The following is an 18,043-nucleotide window of genomic DNA, read 5'->3' on the forward strand; positions in this document are numbered from 1 at the left end:
CCCTCTTCCTTGCTTCCTTTATGTCTCTTTCTCATAAACACACATACATATGTATACTCACCCTCTGGCATTAAAAAAAGTAAATATATAATAACAGTAGAATAAAGTAAATGAAGTAAGAAAAGAGGCATACTAATGCACAGTTCCTACCCTATGTGGCTATATGTGCAGTGGGCTATTGTTATTTGGAAGTAGACTGTGATTAGTTGAAGATATATTTTATAAACCTTGAGGTAACCACCAAAATAACAACAAAGTTAAAGTTAATAAACCAACAACAATAAAACTGAATCATAAAAATGTAGCCTAAAAGGAGGTAGAAAACAGAAAAACAGATGGGACAAATAGAAAGCAAATATTGAGATCATAGAATTAAATCTTAATCTATCAATAATTGCATTGAATTATAAATGATCTGAAGACTCTTGTCCAAAAGTCAGAAATTAATACATTGAATAGAATGTGAGATCCAAGTTTTTGCTGTCTGTAAGAAATGCCCTTTAAATAAAAACATACAAATACAAAAGGTCTTCAGAAAGTTCATGGAAAATACAATTTATGAAAAAACTGTGCATGAATTTCAAAATTCTTTTGCATCAAAGAAATTTGTATTTGAATTTCACTTAAAACAAAATTTATTTCCATAAGGTATGTGTACTTGTCAGAGAGAGACAGTGAGAGGCAAAGTGGGAAATCATTCTCCAGGGTTCATGGCCATACCACAATTCCTTCTCTTCTATTCTCTTCCCGAGATTTTGGGCATGCATGCACATGCACCTGGTGTGATTTTCAAGCCACCAGGTCCAGGACTAGAACCTTATTTAGCTATGTGAGAGTCCAACATCTTACTCACTATGCCACCTGCTGGCCCCTACAATAAACTTTTTGAAGTTTCTTCACAGGTTAAAAGTCAAAGGACAGAAAAACACATACCATGTTAACATTAATCAAAAGGAAGCTTGAGTAGATATATTGCTATTGTTCAAAGTTGCTTTCAGATCAATGAATATTACCAAAGATAAAGAAAGCCCATTTTATGATGATGAAGAGAGGTTGATTCACCAACAGGAAATAACATTCCTAAAATATTTATGCACTTAACAGATATTTGAACTAATGTAATAACACAGGTAGAATTATGAGGAGAAATAGACAAATCCACAATTATAAGTAGAGATTTTAGTGCCACTTCATCAATAATGGATAGAACAAGTAGACAGAAAATCAGTAGGATTTAGAAAACCTGAACATCATTATCAATAAATTTGACTTAATTGATCTTTTAGACCAATCTACTGAACAACAACAGAGTATACTTTCTTTTTTTCTTTTGCTATAGGGTACGTTTGCGCACCAGAGAGAGACACAGAGAAAGAGAGAAAGTGAGAAATCACCCTCCAAGGGAGAGTCCATGTTGCAATCCCTTCTCCTCTAGTCTCCTCTCTGGACTTTGGGCACACACACACACACACAAACACACACTGTCGTATTTTTTAAGCTGTGACTTGAACTGCACTGTCGGCTATATGGGATCCAGAGCCTTAACCTCCATGCCACCACAATATGTATTCTTTACAAGTGCACCTGGAATATTATCAAGATAGACTGTATTTTGGGGAAAAAAGCCAAGACAATATATTTTAAAATATTCAAATCAGGAGCCAGCAGATTGTGTAGTGTTTACATCACTGGACTCCCACATGGCCAAGCGTGCTCAAGTCCTGAACCTAGTGGCTTCAAAATCACGTGGGGAATTGGGGGAAGGAGACCAGCAGATGGCATAATAGTTATGTTGCTGGTCTCCTACATAGTTGACCATTGTTCAGGTCCTTAAAACTCACGCCAGGCACATGTGTGTGCATTCACAAGATACCAAGAGGAGAATAGAGGAGACAGGATTGTGACATGGCCATCCCCCAAGGGGTGATTTCTCGTTTTCTGCCTCTCTGTCTTTCCAGCAAGTGCACGTGCCCCATATCAAAAATCTCTCTAAAAAAAATAAATAAATAAATCACAACAAGTATGTGCACATGCATGCCCAAGATCCTGGGGAAGAGAATAGAGAAGATAGGATTGCAGCATGACCATCCCCTTAGGGAGTGATTTCTTATTTTCCTTCTAACTGTCTCTGTCTCTCTCCTTCCAGCTAGTGAACATGCCCTAAAGCAAAAAACTCTAAAAAAATATAATAATTTAAATCATGTAGAATATGTTCTTTGACCACAATAGGATTAAATTTGAATCAGTAAGTGGAATAACTGAAAAATTCACAAATATTTTAAGTTGAGCAACACACTTATAAATAACTTACTGGTGAAGGAAGAAATTAAAGAGTAATTTAGAAAGTATGTTGAACTGAGTAAAAATGTAAATAGCATATATAAAAGTATCACAGCTGCCATAGTACAGTGATAGTGCAACTCTCTGCAATGCTGAAAACCAAATGGAACTTTAGGATTTGGCTCCTGGGTCAATCTGTACACACCAAGCATGTGCATTCATGTTCGTTAGGTTGTCGGGAAAGTCATGAATTATTTTTCTATGTTTTTCTATGCAAACTGCATCATGACTTTCCTGACAACCCAATAGCTGGCTGGGAATGCTGGGGAAGGATAATGGTATGAGATCCTGTTGAAGGTGCATGTCTCTCTTTCTCTCTCTCAAGAAATAAACCTTTTTTTTAAAAAAAAAAAGTATGGGGCCAGCCTATGTCCTGATATTTACATGGAGCTGGATCCCACATGGCTGACCATGTGGTTTGAATCCCAGACCAAGCAGCCTGAAAAACACACCAGCCATGTGTGTTTGCATGCCCACAGTCATAGAAAGAGGGAAAAGTGGAGGAGAAGGAATTGCAGCATGACTATGCCCCATGAGTGGTGCTTTCTTGCTTTTCCTCTCCCTCCCTCCCTCTCTCTCTCTAGCAAGTGCACATCCCTCTGGCAAATTAACTAAAAAAATTATAAAGTGTGAAATGCCACTAAAAGAAGTATTTAGATATTTATGGTGTGGTGTACCTAGAAAAGAGAGAAACATCCTAAATTAATGACCTCACCTTCTATCTTAAAAAAAAAATTAGAAAAGAATAAAGAAATTAAATCTGAAGTTGATAGACAAAAGGAAATAATAAAAATCAGAGCAGAAATTAATCAAATAAAAAATACAATAGAACTAATCATTGAAACCCAAAGCAACTCATTTTGGGGAAAAATCAGTAAAACTACTAAACCTTGTGGTGAACACACCCTCTAATGACTCACAGCCTTGTGTAATTCCTTCTCTTTGAGTGTAGTTGAACCTCTGGCTTATTTCCAACCAATAGAACATTGCAAACTGATTGTATTTACTCCAGTATGATACAATTTATGACAATGTCTAGGGGATTTTGCACATGTAATTAAGACATTTAATTACATGTGCAAAAAAGAGAGAAAACACAAATCTCAAATTAACAGGAATAAAAGACTTAGTACCACTATAGATACTGGAAGGTTAATAAGAGAATACATAAAAAATGTTATGCCAATAAATTTGAGAACTTCCATGAAGTGGAAAAACTCCTTGATAGACACAGTCTAACTTCATTCAAAGAAATATGTAACCTAAAAAAACAAACATATTGTACTTTAAAATCTTCTTACAAAGAAATATCCAAGATTGGGACCAGCAGATGGCATAATGATAATCTCACTGTACTCCCACATGGTTGGCCATGGTTCCAGTTCTGGACCTGGCAGCTTCAAACTCATGCTGGGTGCTTTTGTGTACAAAATCCTGAAGGGAGATGGAGAAGAAGGGATTGTGGTGTGGCCATCCCCTTGGAGAGTGACTTCTTGCTTTCTGTCTCTCTGGCGAGCACACGCACCCTATAGCAAAAATCTCTCTGAATGAAAAGAAAAATCCAGGCTATATTTCACTGGTGAATTCTATCAGGCATTTAAGGAAGAAGTAATACCAATTATATAAAGCTGTTTTACAAAATTGAAGAATGGAGAAAAAATTTTTTTAATTTTATTCTATGTGAACAACATTACCTGAATACCAAAACCAGGGCAAGAAAATACTAGAAAAATACAGATCAATAGCTTTAATGAAAATAGATACAAACATAATTTAAAAAAAAGTTTAGTGGATCAAATCTAGCAATATATAGAAAGGATAATATATTATAACCATGTAGGATTTATCCAGGATTGCGAGATTGGATTAGCATTTGAAGATCAAGTGGTGTAAGTCATCATATTAGTAATCTATAAACAAAAAAATGTAATCATCTCTATAGACATGGGAAAAACATTTGACAAAGTCCAATATTTATTCCTGGTAAAAATTCAGCAAACTGAATAGAAAATCTTTCTCAATCTCATAAAGTTCATCTATGAGATAGTTATAATTACCATCATACTTAATGATAAAAACTGAATGCTTTCCCCCTAAGATAATGAACAGGACAAGTATGTCTATTCTTACCACTGTATTCACCATTTTACAAGCCACTGCAATCAGACAAGAAAAAAATAAATAATAAGAGGCATCCAGATTGGAAAAGAAGTAAAACTGTCTTTATTATGAGATGGCATGATTTTCTTTATAGAAACTCCAAAGAATTCTACAAAAAGATTGCTAGAAATAGTAAGTGAGTTTAGTGAGGTTGTAAGAAACAAGATTGGTATAAAAATTCAACTGTATTTTTATAATCAGCAAAAACTGAGGAATTGAGATTTTTAAATAATACAACTTACAATGTCCACGTAAAGTACTAGACTTAGGGAAAAGATATTTAAGACTTGTACACTGAAAATTATAAAACATTACTGAGAGAAATTTAAGAAGACCTAACCAAATGTATATAATATCTTGTCTGTGGATCAGAAAACTCAGTATTATTAAGATGTCAATTCTTGGGACCAGCAGTTAGCGTAATGGCTATGTCACTGGATTCCCCTGTAGTCGACTGCAGTTCGAGTCCCAGACCCGGTGGCTTAAACTCACGCCGGGTGCGTGTGCGTGTGTGCTCAAGATCCTGAGAGGAGAATGGAGGAGAAGGGATTGCAGCGTGGCCATCCCCTTTGGGGGCGGGGGGATTTCTCACTTTCTATCTTTCTGTTTCTCTCTGTCTTTCTGGCAAGCGCATGTGCCCTATAGCGACAACCTCTCCAAAAAAAAGAAAAAGAAAAAGAAAGATATCAATTCTCCCCCAAATTGAGCTGTGGTTTCAATGTAATCCCAGTCCAAAAGATGTATGGTTGTGTGTGTGTGTGTGTGTAAATTAACAAGGTGAGTAAACTATAGGGAAATGAAAGGACCTAAAATATCCAAAAAATAATTTGAAAAAGAACAAAAATAGGTACAAGCAAATGGTGTAATGGTTATATCACTGGACTCCCATGAAGTTGACCACAGTTTGAGTCCCAGACCCAACGTCTTAAAACTCACACTGGGTGCATATGCATGCACAAAATCCTGAGAGGAGACTAGAGGAGAAGGGATTGTGTGACATGGCCATCCCTCCTGAGGGGTGATCTTTTGCTTTCTGTCTCTCTGTCTCTCTAGTGAGCACATATACCCTATAGCAAAATCTCTCTCTCTTAAAAAAAAAAAAAAAGAACAAAATGGAGGTCTAACACTATCTGATTTTAAATTTAAATCTATAGTAGTCAAGACAGTGTGGTATTGCTGCAATAACAGTTCAATAAATAAAAATCAGTGGGACAAAATAGAGAATGCAAAAGTAGAGTCACATATGATGTACAATTGAATTTGGGCAAAAACCTCAAAGCTAATTCAGTGAATAAGAGATTGCCTTTTTAACAAACAATGCTGAAAAAAATCCATATCCATATGCAAAAAATGAGTTTAGAAATACTCATATATAAAAGATAACTCAAATGTATCATAGGTATAAATTTTAAAACTATAATAATTCTAGGGGAAAGCAGAAAAAAATCTTTGTGACTTTGGGTTAGTCAAAGATTTCTTAAGTATGATGATAAATACACAAATCATAAAAGAAAAAAATGGGTAAATTAGACTTAATCAAAATTAAAATTTCACTCTTTGAAAGATGTTAAAAGAATGAAAAGGGAAAATGCATACTAGGAGAAAACTATTTTCAAGGAATATATCTAGTAAAGGACTTATATCTAGAATAGATAGCATTCAAAACTCAGAGTATTTAAAACAAAATTCTTTTAGTTTTTAAGAGATATTTTTTGCTATAGGGCATGTACACTTGCCAGAGAGACAGAAAGTGAGAAGTCACTCCCCAGGCAAGATAGCCACACCACAATCCCTCCCCCTCCATTTCCTCTTAAATTTTGTACACGGGCCTGGTGTGAGTTTCAGGCCACAAGTCTGGGACTCGAACTATGCTCAACTATATGGGAGTCCAGTGATATAACCATTATACAACCTGCTGCCCCCCCAAAAAAGACAAAATTCTTAATGTACATAAAATTTGAACAGATTCTTCATAGGCAAAGGCACACTGATGGTGCACTAGCACATGATATTTTTAACATTATTCACTAAGGAAATGCAAACTAAAAACACAATGAGCTATCACGAAACACCTTATAGAATGGCTAAAATTTTAAAAAATATATTATCATACAAAAAAATGGAGAAACTCAAACTCTGGTGAAATGTAAAACTGTACAATCGCTTACTAAAATAGTTTGACAGTTTTCCCAAAAGTTAAAGATACATTTCCCATATGATCGAGTCATTCTACTTTGAGGTATTTATTCAATAAAATGAAAGCATATATTCAAGCAAACTTCTGTACACGTATGGTCATGCAGCTTTATTTGTAATAGCCTTGAACTAGAAACAACTTAAATGCATATCATCAGGAAAATAGATAAACAAATTGTTGTATTTCAATATGATGGACTACTACTCATTATTAAAAAGGAATGAGCAACATTCTTGGTGTTTTTCAGCAACATGAATGAATCTCAAAATTATTATGTAAATAAAAGAAATCAGATGAGAAAGAGTACTGAAGCAATCCATTTGTATAAATCTCTAGATAAAACTTTGAGGTGATGGATTTATTTACTCTCTAGGTTGTACTAATGGTCTCATATGTGTATGTGTATGTCAAAATTTACCTAATTATGTGTCTATGTGGTATTTATCTTATGTCAATTATTCTTCAATAAAACTGCTTTATTAAAAATTCACATACCCATCACCGCCACCCCCCAATTTTATGGATGAGAAAATTGAGACCTAAACACAAGAAAACTTTTCCAAAACTGGTCAAATCAAAGGCATTAGCCTTGCCCGTAGTGAAGACTCTGGGTGAAAATAGAAGAACTCCTGGCAGAAAATCACCTTTTTGATATTATACATTAGTCCACTTCTCTCAGTACATTCCTTTCTCTATGCCAAACACTGTACTAGATGCACTTCATTGTTTTTGCTTTAAAAAGCTGATTTCTAAAATTGTTCTACACTACAAAGGATACAATCAACAAAATGAAAGGCAACCAACAGAATGAGAGAAAATATTTGCAAACCATTGAAGTTTAACATCCCAAAAATGTACAGAACTTACACAACTCAAAGCAAAATAATAATAATAATAGCTTTGATTTTAAAATGGGAAAAGAATATCTTTCCAAGTCCAACCACAGTAGCACATAATGGTTGATGTGGCTATGAGATAGACTGAAACCACCTGGGAGACCCAAGTTCAATATTTTGCCTTCCCTAAAATCTGGACATGGTAGAGCATGCCTATAGTCCCAGCTATTCCAGAGTCTGAATAAGGAAGATGACAACATAGCCAGACACTGTCAAAAATAAATAAATAAAATAAATAAATAAATAAGCAATTTATCTGAATAGACATTTTCCCAAAGAAAACATATAAATGGCCAAATATATGAAAAGGTGCTCAACATCACTAATCAGAAAATACAAGTCAAAACCACAATGAGATATCACCTCACATCTATTAGAATGGCTATTACCAAAAAGATGAGATATCAAGTGGTGAGTATATAGATAACAAAGGAACTTTTATACGCTTTTGGTGGGAATGTAAGTTAGTACAGCCATTATAGAAAACTGAGGGAGATTCTTCAAAAAATGAAAAGTGGATTACCATATGATCCAGCAATCTGACTTTTAGGTACCTATGTAAAGGAAATAACTATTTCAAAGAAATATCTGCCTTCATGTTTATTACAGCATTATTCATAACAAATAGCCAAATGTGGAAAAACGAAAGTGCCCATTGACTAATGAGTGAATAAAGAAATCATGTATCAATTAAATATTATTCAGCCATAAATAATAGGAAAATCATGTCTTTGCAACAACATGGATGAATTTGGAGAACATTATGCTAAGTGAAAATAAGCCAGACACAGAAAGAAAAATATTGCATGTTTCACTTATATGTGGAATCTAAAAAAGTCACACTCTTTGAAGCAGAGTGCAGAATGGTGTTTAAAGGTTAGGGGGAAATGAGAAGATTTCGGTCAAGGGTACAAACTTCCAGTTATGAAATGAATCAGTCCAGAATATCTAATATACAGCATGGGTGGTGATAGATGTACAACATTAACAAATTTGTTTATGCTAACTAATATAAAATATATATGTATATAAAATCATTATTGTATACCTTAAATATACCCAGTCTTAGTTTAACAACTGAAAATTTTCAAATCTAAAAGAAAAGAAAATCAGATTTCCCAGAACTTGATCTCAATTTCCTAGCAGAGAGCAAAACTTTCTTTCTAAATTTGGTGTTCCCAGTTGGGTTTGAATCACTTGTGAACACTAGACTGTTTTCTGTAAAAATTACATTAGTCCTAGGAATTGTGAAGATTCATATTTGATATTAATTTGAATGGACTTTCTTGTTGTTTTAGGTCTGAACCGTTTGCTTACGAATGGCTCCTATGAAGCTGCATTTCCCCTGCATGAGGTATTGTGCTGCTTTAGTCCTTGTCTATTTTTCAACTTTTTACTAAAATCAGCTTCTAGGGATAGTAATTAATTGAATTCATTGATATGACATTTGTTCAGAATGAATTTAATTTGTTCAATGGGTAATTAGGGAGGACCTACTTGCATTATAAGTCTCCCTCAGCACAGACTTATTACTATATATCTTACTATGTAATCACAAGAACACTTAAATAGAGTCAGCAGAATAAATCCAAAGGAATGGCTTAGAGACTCTAAGTCATGCCTATAAAAAGACATTGAAAATTTACACGAATCACCCAGGGGAAAAATGCGCTCGAAATTTATGGTCTTTGCAACAAATAAATTTGTAATTATTCCTTGAAAAAGTGGAAGGAAGCCATCTTGCAAAATCTCTAGTAACCAAAGGGTGATAAATAGAAATTGATAGTTTTGTATGTGTCATTGCTCACTTAAGAAGTATAAATGCTCATATTCTCCTTATTTACTACATGGAATTTGCCATGTATAATGACTTCTATAAGTGTAGCTGATTATTCTCTTTTTTTATTGAAGGAGTAAGGAATGCTTTTTAATTTATTTTCAAAGAGTTATTTTATTTTATTTATTATTTTTATTTGATTTGACCAGAGAGAGACAGAGGGAGAAAGAGGGAAAGTGAGAAAACACACTGCCAGGTCCAAGACTAGAACCACAGTTGGCCATGTGGGAGTCCAATGCCTTAACCACAATATCACCTGCCAGCCCCATAACTGATTATTCTTAACACTGTTTTCCCTAGTAGATCTTGGATTGTTTAATCCAGAATTCTCCTATACATGGGTTTTTAGAAATATAAATAATCATCAGGATTGTTAAGAGTATTGTCATTTTCATGGTATTATTACTCTACTCTAGGTTACTGTATGATGCAGAGAACACAAAAATAGATGTTGTAGCCTCTGTCCTCTGGCATCTCACAAACTTACCAAGGTGAAACCACTATTAGAGTGATCTTCAGTATACTTTTTTTGTTTGTTTTTTATTAATCTAAAGTTTATTTATTTACTTTTCTGAAAGAGAAGAGAAAAAAAAAAAAAAACCAGCTACCCCCAATAAGGTCCTCACACTGTGATCGACCTGTCTCAGTCAACCTCAATCATGGCCGTGCACATGCATGCATGTGCATATCCCACATGCTCAGGGAGATCCCAAGATGTAAACCGAGGGCCTTTCCCATGTGGGTCCTGTTCCATTTCCACTGTGCTCCCACCTGACCCCTTCAGTATAGTCTTCTACAATGATCAGCTTGCCAGTAAACTGGGGGACAATTACAACTCTCCATAAATGGCATCTTTCCAAAAACTACTTTTTGCTCAGCTAACAATGTCTCTTCTCTTGATTTTAAATACCGAGAGGGTGTAAAAGGCAAGAAAGATATTTTTAAAACCTTATTTACTAAGAAAACAAGAAGCTATGGTGGTTTCAGATCTTAGGTAAATAGAAATTTCCAGGAAACATCTTTGGAATGTTCCTTTTAGTATGACAGAAGAAAACAATTTGACGCAAAGGTTTCCTAATCCACATGCAAGTGTTTCTGAACTCTAAAGGCAGATTCTCCCCAAAATATCATGTGGTTTCCTATAGCTAGTAGTTTACATTGCCCAGAAAAGAGTTTCAGAGACTGTGTCCTCCCAGTCCTAGCTCTGGCTCATAGGTAAGGAAAGGCAGGTCTGAGCAGTGGGAAGTGGGCAGAAGTACCAGTGCAGGAAAGTGGGTAGACATGAGGGTATCTGAGGAGCTGTAGATAAAAATCCCACAAAATCACCCGTGGCCTTCTCTACGACTTTCACCTATCAGTAAAGCCCTGTATTTTAGGAGGAGAGAATTTTCAAATTAGTAATAGCAGCAGCAATAACATCATTGCTCTTTTGACTTTTTATTCTCAATTTAATTTGATTATACTATTTAACCTCATAACAACTTACGGAAGCAGGAAGGGCAGATATCATTGCCCTTGTTTCATGTTAAAGTTTTAAGAAGAGGGTTATAGAGCTAAACCTTCCTCTAAGTCACACAATGAGTTGGCGATTGCACTGAGAGTACCCCGAGTTTCTTTACTCTCAGCCCTGTGCCCTTCCTATTGCAAAAGGACTTCCTGAGTTATTGTGAATAATTAGATTGCTTCCAGAAAGTTCCTTTTCTGTTTGTGAAGCTAGTATTGCCACAAACTGACCTCAGAAAAACACCAACCTCTCTGGCCATTGGTCTCCTCATTTATTCAATGAGCAGGTTGAATTAGATTTGAATGATTCGAATCACAAAGTGAGTTCCGGCTATTACACTCCAGGATTTGCTTACGGATAAACCATGTGACCAGGTCACAGCTATGGTAATTTACCAACTACTGTATCTGGAAAGAAGTGAAGAAGGGAACTATAATAATAAGTCTTGGGCATGGCCGCTGGGCCAGTTTATTCATTTGCACCACAAGAGAAACCTAGTGAAGCAGATATTATTGGTTCTATTATGACTTAGGAAGCCAAAGCTCAGGGCATTTAAGGGGATGGTTCAAGGTCTCCTAGCTAAAAAGTAGCAGAATTGAACTTGAACTCAGTTCAAACATGCCTAAATCTAGCAAGTATGTACTTTTTACTAGACACTATCATCAGCAAGACAGTTTCCAGAGTAAGTGTCCAAACTGCTTTCCTTTTAATGGAAAGTATCCCTTCTGTTCTCATATCATCCTTGTTGCTACTCTTGCCTTGAGAGACTAGCAGTACCATCAGCATTTCCACTATTTCCTTATGGCTTTTGTGGGTATTTCATCACTAGTAGTGGCATTTTTATCTCAGGGAAGTTACAGAAGTAAAAACTCCATTCGAACCCATGGAGCAGAAAACCACCGACATCTTCTCTATGAGTGCTGGGCCTCCTGGGGCGTGTGGTATAAATACCAGCCTTTGGATCTTGTAAGGTGAGTTTTGAATCAGCTGCAAATACAAAGCTTACACGGAATGATTAGGGTGGGCTATCAGCTGGGATTAGCCATTGCTGGAGAATAAAGGGGTCTGGGATACATGCCTCTTCCTTCTTCACAAAGACGCCAGCAGTTGTTATTAGGAAACCTACCACCCTTCCAATTAGGATGGGGTTTCCTCCAAAAAGACCTTGCTGGGGGGAAGAAGGGACATGCAAGATAAGTCTAGACTCCTATAAAACTCGACAAGGACAGGTCACCTATGTGGCTGTAATTGACAAATGGCCTTGTGTAAAGGCAGTACCACTTCCACATATTAGTAACAATATAGAATATTAGTTACTATTATGTAAATAGGGCATAATGAGTACTGTCATTGCAAAATATTTCAGGCTTACTTTCATTTTTATTTACAAGTTAATCATCTTTAAAGATTGTTTTAATCTGCAGGTCAAAAAGTATATTAGCTTTCAGCTTATGAGAACTGTGCAGGGAAAATGTCTGTTTTTATAACCATCTATCTCTGCCCAGCCTTCTGCCATAGCAACATTATGCTCTGACATCTCATTATTTATTTAGAGACTGGTTATTAAGACTGGATAATAACAATCAACATTTCATTAAAGAGAAAGTCGCGTCTCATTTCCTAGACTAGCTGGGTATGTTTCACTTATACCAGGGTCCTTAAAAAATTGAGCCCAGAGTGGAGAATAGAAGAAGACAGACTCACTTTATGTTTTGTGCCATGTGTCAGTAGTTCTTCACACCATAGCCCTTGACACCTTATAACCAAGTGTTTACGCCTGATGTTCCAAGGATATTGGTGAATTGTGTCACATTCTTTGTATTGGTAACAAATGATCCAGATGATCTGGGTGAGTGAAAAATATTCTCTGGGGTTTTATCATTTTTTTTCTTTTTGGCCAGATTCAATATATAAACAATGGATTTAAAAAATTAGAGCAAATGATTTTCCCAGACTCTGTCTCATATTACAGGATTTTACATTGGTTAGATGTTATAGTTAATTGCTGAAGGCAAAACGTCTCCCATCGATAACAGTGTTTTGATTAAGAGTTTGCAGTTTGTCACTAAGTATTAATTAACCATCTGTTGTGCTAAGTACTATTGACAAAGATGAACAGAAGCTATGGTCTCTGGCTTTCACAAAACTCACAGTTTCCTTGAGGAAAACAGATCCTAGATACTTGAATCAAAATGGAAACACACACGCACACGCATGCACACACACACACCATGAGTAGTTAGTAAAATATGTAAAGGAAACCATAAGCTTTACAATAACTAAGAAAAATTGCAGGAATAATTGTGTGTCAGCATCCCTGGGGAAGTCTCTGTCAACCTGAGCCCAGAGTGTGGGATTTGCATTAGCCTAAAGGAAGGGGAGGAAAAAGCACAGCCACGCCTTGAGCAGAATGAAGTTATAAAGCATCCAGGAACTTCGTCTCTTTAATAGTTCTTGTCCTGCAGATCTTATGTCCTCCCTGTCCCTGAATCTTTTCACATCCTAGCATCTCCTCTGCCACTCTGGCCATCTTCACTTATACCTAGACTACGACAGCTGCCCCCATTCAGTCTCCTGTGTCCACTCTGGCCCCTTCTATTCACTCTGCGTTCTCAGAATATTCATGCCTATAATCATGTTCTGCTATAGAAGGGCTAATTTCTGATACAGAGTAATCAGAGAAGAAACTAAAGCCAGAGAGGTTCCATTCTGGTGGCTTACATTGTCTGCAATGTACCGGAAGGCCACTCTAAAGTAAAACGACTGAACAACGTGTTATGGTGCTTAACTTTATGTTTTCACTATGATTTGCAAGGCTCTTGTGTCTTAAACAGGCGGTACTTTGGAGAGAAGATTGGGCTGTATTTTGCCTGGCTCGGCTGGTACACGGGCATGCTCTTCCCAGCTGCCTTCATTGGATTGTTCGTCTTTTTGTATGGAGTCACCACTCTGGATCACTGCCAAGTCAGGTACGGGGTGCTCTGGGGTGAGCCTGCCTTCGCATAATATTTAGAGATGTCAGTTTGTGCTTTGAGGGTGTTCACAAATGACATACTTAGCTTTTTATTCCGAGAGCCTCCTCAGTCTCTGTGGGAAAAATTCAGAAGATTTAGTTCACTAGGTCCTCTCCATCCATTGCCCTTGCTGCTTGCTGCATGGGCACCCATGGAAGCAAAAGTTATATTTACAGACATACAGGTCTGTCTGTCTATCTGTCTATATCTATGTATATACATGTATCTCCACAGAACAAATCACTTCCACTTATTGGCTGACAGTGCTCTTTTTTTCTGACCCTTTCACCTCTCTTTCACCTGATACTGAAAATAATCAGCTAAAAATTCTTTTTTATAAATTACAAAGTCATCGAAACCTTGACTAGAAAGGCATCTGAGTAATGTCTTAAGAATGATTTAGGGGACCAGCAGATGGCATAAAGATTACATCACTGGACTGCCACATAGTCAGCCATGGTTTGAGTCCCAGACCCAGCAACTTAACCTCATGCTGGGCACCTGTGCATGCATGCCCAAAATCCCAAGAGAAGAAAGGAGAAGGGACTGCAGTATGGCCATCCTCCCCGGGTGGGGGTGGAAGATGATTTCTTTCTTTCTATCTCTCTTTATGTGCCCTATAGTAAAAATATCTCTCTCTAAAAAAAATTAATAAATAATAGAAAAAAGTGGTTTAGTGTTGACAATTGTTATCTTCATTCTCTTATTGCAACTGGACAATGATCTTAAATAACAAATATGGATTTGGGTTTTTTATTTTCGGTTTGTTTTGCTATAGCGTATACGCACTCACCAGAGAGAAACAGAGAGAGATAGAAAGCAAGAGATCACTCCCCAGTTGGGGGAATGGCCATGCCCATCATCCTTTCTCCTCCAGGCTTACCAGGACTTTTGGATGTGCATGCTCATGTACCTAGCATGAAGCCACCAGGTCCAGGACTCGAACTTGCAGTTGGCCATGTGGAATCCAGCACCTTAACCTCCATGCCCTGCCAATGTCTCTTTTAAAAGTGGTTGCAGGGCCAGCTGATGGCATGATGGCTAAGGCAGCTTGATCTCGCATGGCCAACTGTATGGCTTGAATTCTGCACCTAGCAGCTTGACAACATGCCAGGCACATGCATGTGCATGCCCACAATCCTGAGAGGAGAATGGAGAAGAGATTGCATGATGGCCATGCCCCAGAGAGTGTTTTTTCTCTTTTCCTCTCATTGTTTCTCCCTTCTCTCTCTGGCAAGTACACACACCCTATAGCAGAAAATAAACAAATAAATGAAAATTAAAAATAAAATAAAAGTAATTGCAAAAGTAAAAGTGAATGATTGAGCTTCCCACCTACAAAAATATTTTACTTTCCGGTAAATTGTTAATGAAATGTATATAATTTTCTCCCAGGACTAAAATCCCTACCTATTTCTATTTTTTCCTCCATTATTAGTTTTAACTTACCATGCACATACGTATCAAGACAGGTATTCCTAGGTACCTTGTTCTCATGTTTAATATGAAATTGCTGTAGACCCGTGAAATGTTGCCAAGGATTTTCATATAATTTGGGCTATAAGAACAAATGTTTTACTTCATATATTTTCCTGGGTTTAACTTATTAATATGTAAAGCAAAGGAACAACCTCATAAATAAATAGGTTTATCAAATTATTAAAATGTGCAGGAACTTATTTACAGAACAGATAAGGCTAAAGAGCTTCCGAGGGTAAAAATGTTATCTACTGGATCTTATTCACCAGTTGAATATTCTGGTGAAGTCAGAGGGGAAGAAGTTGCTTCATGTCATTAAAAAAATATTTTTTTCTGTTCTCTTTTCCAGTAAAGAAGTCTGCCAAGCTACAGATATCATCATGTGTCCTGTGTGTGATAAATACTGTCCATTCATGAGGCTGTCAGACAGCTGTGTTTATGCCAAGGTAATTTTAAATAGGGAGCAGTTTTACGTGCATTGAATTTAACACACACCTTGCTGAGGGACTGTAGGTGATGATATGCTCTCTATCATTTCCAGTCTTTGGTTCGCAAGGTAATAATATAGGACAGGGGTCAGGTGGTGGTGCAGTAGAATGCAACTGGACTCACATAGGCAATGCACTGAGTTCATATCTCAGGACCTCCTTGAGCATGCCAGGCACATGCATGCGTACACACACACACACACAAACACATGCACACTGTGTGCATGCACATGCCCATGATCTGGGCTGGCTGGAACTGGCGGTGGATCATGGTGAGGACCCTGTTGGGGGTTCTTATCTGTCTGCCTCTTTCTCTTCTCCCTTATGGAAGAAAGAAATAAATATACTAAAAATATATATTATAGGGTGGACTTACCTCCACCATTCAGTATTCTAATTCAAAAATACTTTTCTTTAGTATATAAGAATTTACAAGGAATGGCTGTAGATATCACAAAAAGCTATGTACAGCACGAAGAGCTCAAAGTCAGAAACAGTTTTCCGTTTTGACTCTTCTCCTCACTACGCGTCTTTGTGGGAATAAGTTATGTAAGCTTTCTGAGCCTCAGTTTTCCCATCTGTCAAATGGAGCTGATGCTTGTTTCATGTGATTGTTGTAAGAGGAAAGATAAGGTGTATCCTGAGCACAGTGAGCAAGTGGTGAGAGCCCAGTAAATGGCAGCAATCATCGTCTTCCTCCTCTTTATCATCACTGTTGAAAGGCTTCAATCTGGGCCAGTAGTGGTGTGAGGATTAAAGGTTTTGCCATAGGCCCTGAACTCCCACATGGCCGCACACAATTGAGTCACAGACCCGGGTGCTTGACACTCATTCCGGGCATGTGTGCGTGCATGCCCAAAATCCCAGGAGGACACTGGAGGAGAAGGAATTGCAGTATGGCCATTCCCTCTGGAGGGATGATTTCTCACTTTCTCTCTGTTTCTCACATACCCTATGACCAAAAGCAAACAAACAAACAAACAAAAAAAAACAAAACAAAACAAAAAACACCTCAATTCAAGGCTAGCCAGCACTTCACCTCCCAGACATTGCACATGTGCAGCATTTCCAACACAGAGCTTTCTCATCTCTAAAATGCAGGAAATATTTGCCCTCTCTGCCCTACCCCACTGGCAAGATGTGAGGCCCAAGAGAGTATCCGTGAAAGTGTTTTTTTGTTTTGTTTTGTTTTGTTTTGTTTTGTTTTGTTTTGTTTGGAGAGGTTTTTGCTATAGAGCGCATGCGCTCGCCAGACAGACAGAGAGAGACAGAGAGATAGAAAGCGAGAAATCACCCCCCGGAGGGGATGGCCACGCCGCAATCCCTTCTCCTCCATTCTCCTCTCGGGATCTTGGGCACGCACGCACACACGCCCGGCGTGAGTTTAAGCCACCGGGTCCGGGACTCGAGCCCCGGTCGGCTACGTGGGAGTCCAGCGACATAGCCATTACGCTAACTGCTGGTCCCCGTGAAAGTGTTTTGAGGTGAAAACAAATACATTCCATCATTATTTCTGTCATACGTTTGTGCATGTCTCTTTCTCATGGTATGCCTCACTTTACTAAAATATTAGGTCTGTTTATCAAATACCTGGAATATTAGGGGCAATGTCAGTAATGCAAAACAATAGCTCGGGTTTGGGTTGATGAAGACTTTTCCTAGACCCACTGCCTATGGTTTTCCCAGATTCCAAATATAACAGGGGTTGGCAGATCATATTGAGCCTCTGCAATTACTGCAGCCTGGATCTAGCTAATTACTCTGTGGGCAGAGTTTAGCTGGTTCTAAATGAGAGAACATTTGATAGTCAGCCCAGGAGCCCGCCCATCCTAATGTCTTTAGCACTGCAGGTGGCTAGTCCCTGTGGGCAGATCCCAAACTTCAACAGTCAGCTGTGAGTTTAGAAAGATTGGGGCTCTTAATGTGTGCTGCCAGGGACAAAAAGAGCATGCGCTACTCTCCCTATCTTTGGAAAACACACAGATAGATCTGAGCGAATGAGGACAAATTTAACCAAGTGACCTTGGGAACTAGAAATTTGGTGAGGATCAAGAATTTTGTTAGTCATATAATTTTGTTGAAAGGTCATGAGATAAGCCTGAATGATTCAGGCTTAAAAATCTTGCTT

At 37.5% G+C, this 18,043-nt stretch overlaps 1 protein-coding gene across 2 annotated transcripts in view; it reads left to right on the forward strand.

Annotated features, from left to right (window-relative positions):
• The window catches only part of LOC102482021 (anoctamin-4), a 247,596-nt gene that overhangs the window by 152,652 nt on the left and 76,901 nt on the right, over window positions 1-18,043 (forward strand). For both annotated transcript variants that reach the window (XM_027775698.1, XM_027775697.1), the window contains 4 exons: window positions 8,892-8,947; window positions 11,784-11,905; window positions 13,769-13,903; window positions 15,777-15,873. In XM_027775698.1, the coding sequence (XP_027631499.1) occupies window positions 8,892-8,947; window positions 11,784-11,905; window positions 13,769-13,903; window positions 15,777-15,873 (410 nt within the window). The remainder of the gene's footprint in view (window positions 1-8,891; window positions 8,948-11,783; window positions 11,906-13,768; window positions 13,904-15,776; window positions 15,874-18,043) is intronic.

Source organism: Tupaia chinensis, unplaced genomic scaffold (assembly GCF_000334495.1).
Source record: "Tupaia chinensis unplaced genomic scaffold, TupChi_1.0 Scaffold000054_1, whole genome shotgun sequence".
Lineage (NCBI taxonomy): Eukaryota > Metazoa > Chordata > Mammalia > Scandentia > Tupaiidae > Tupaia > Tupaia belangeri.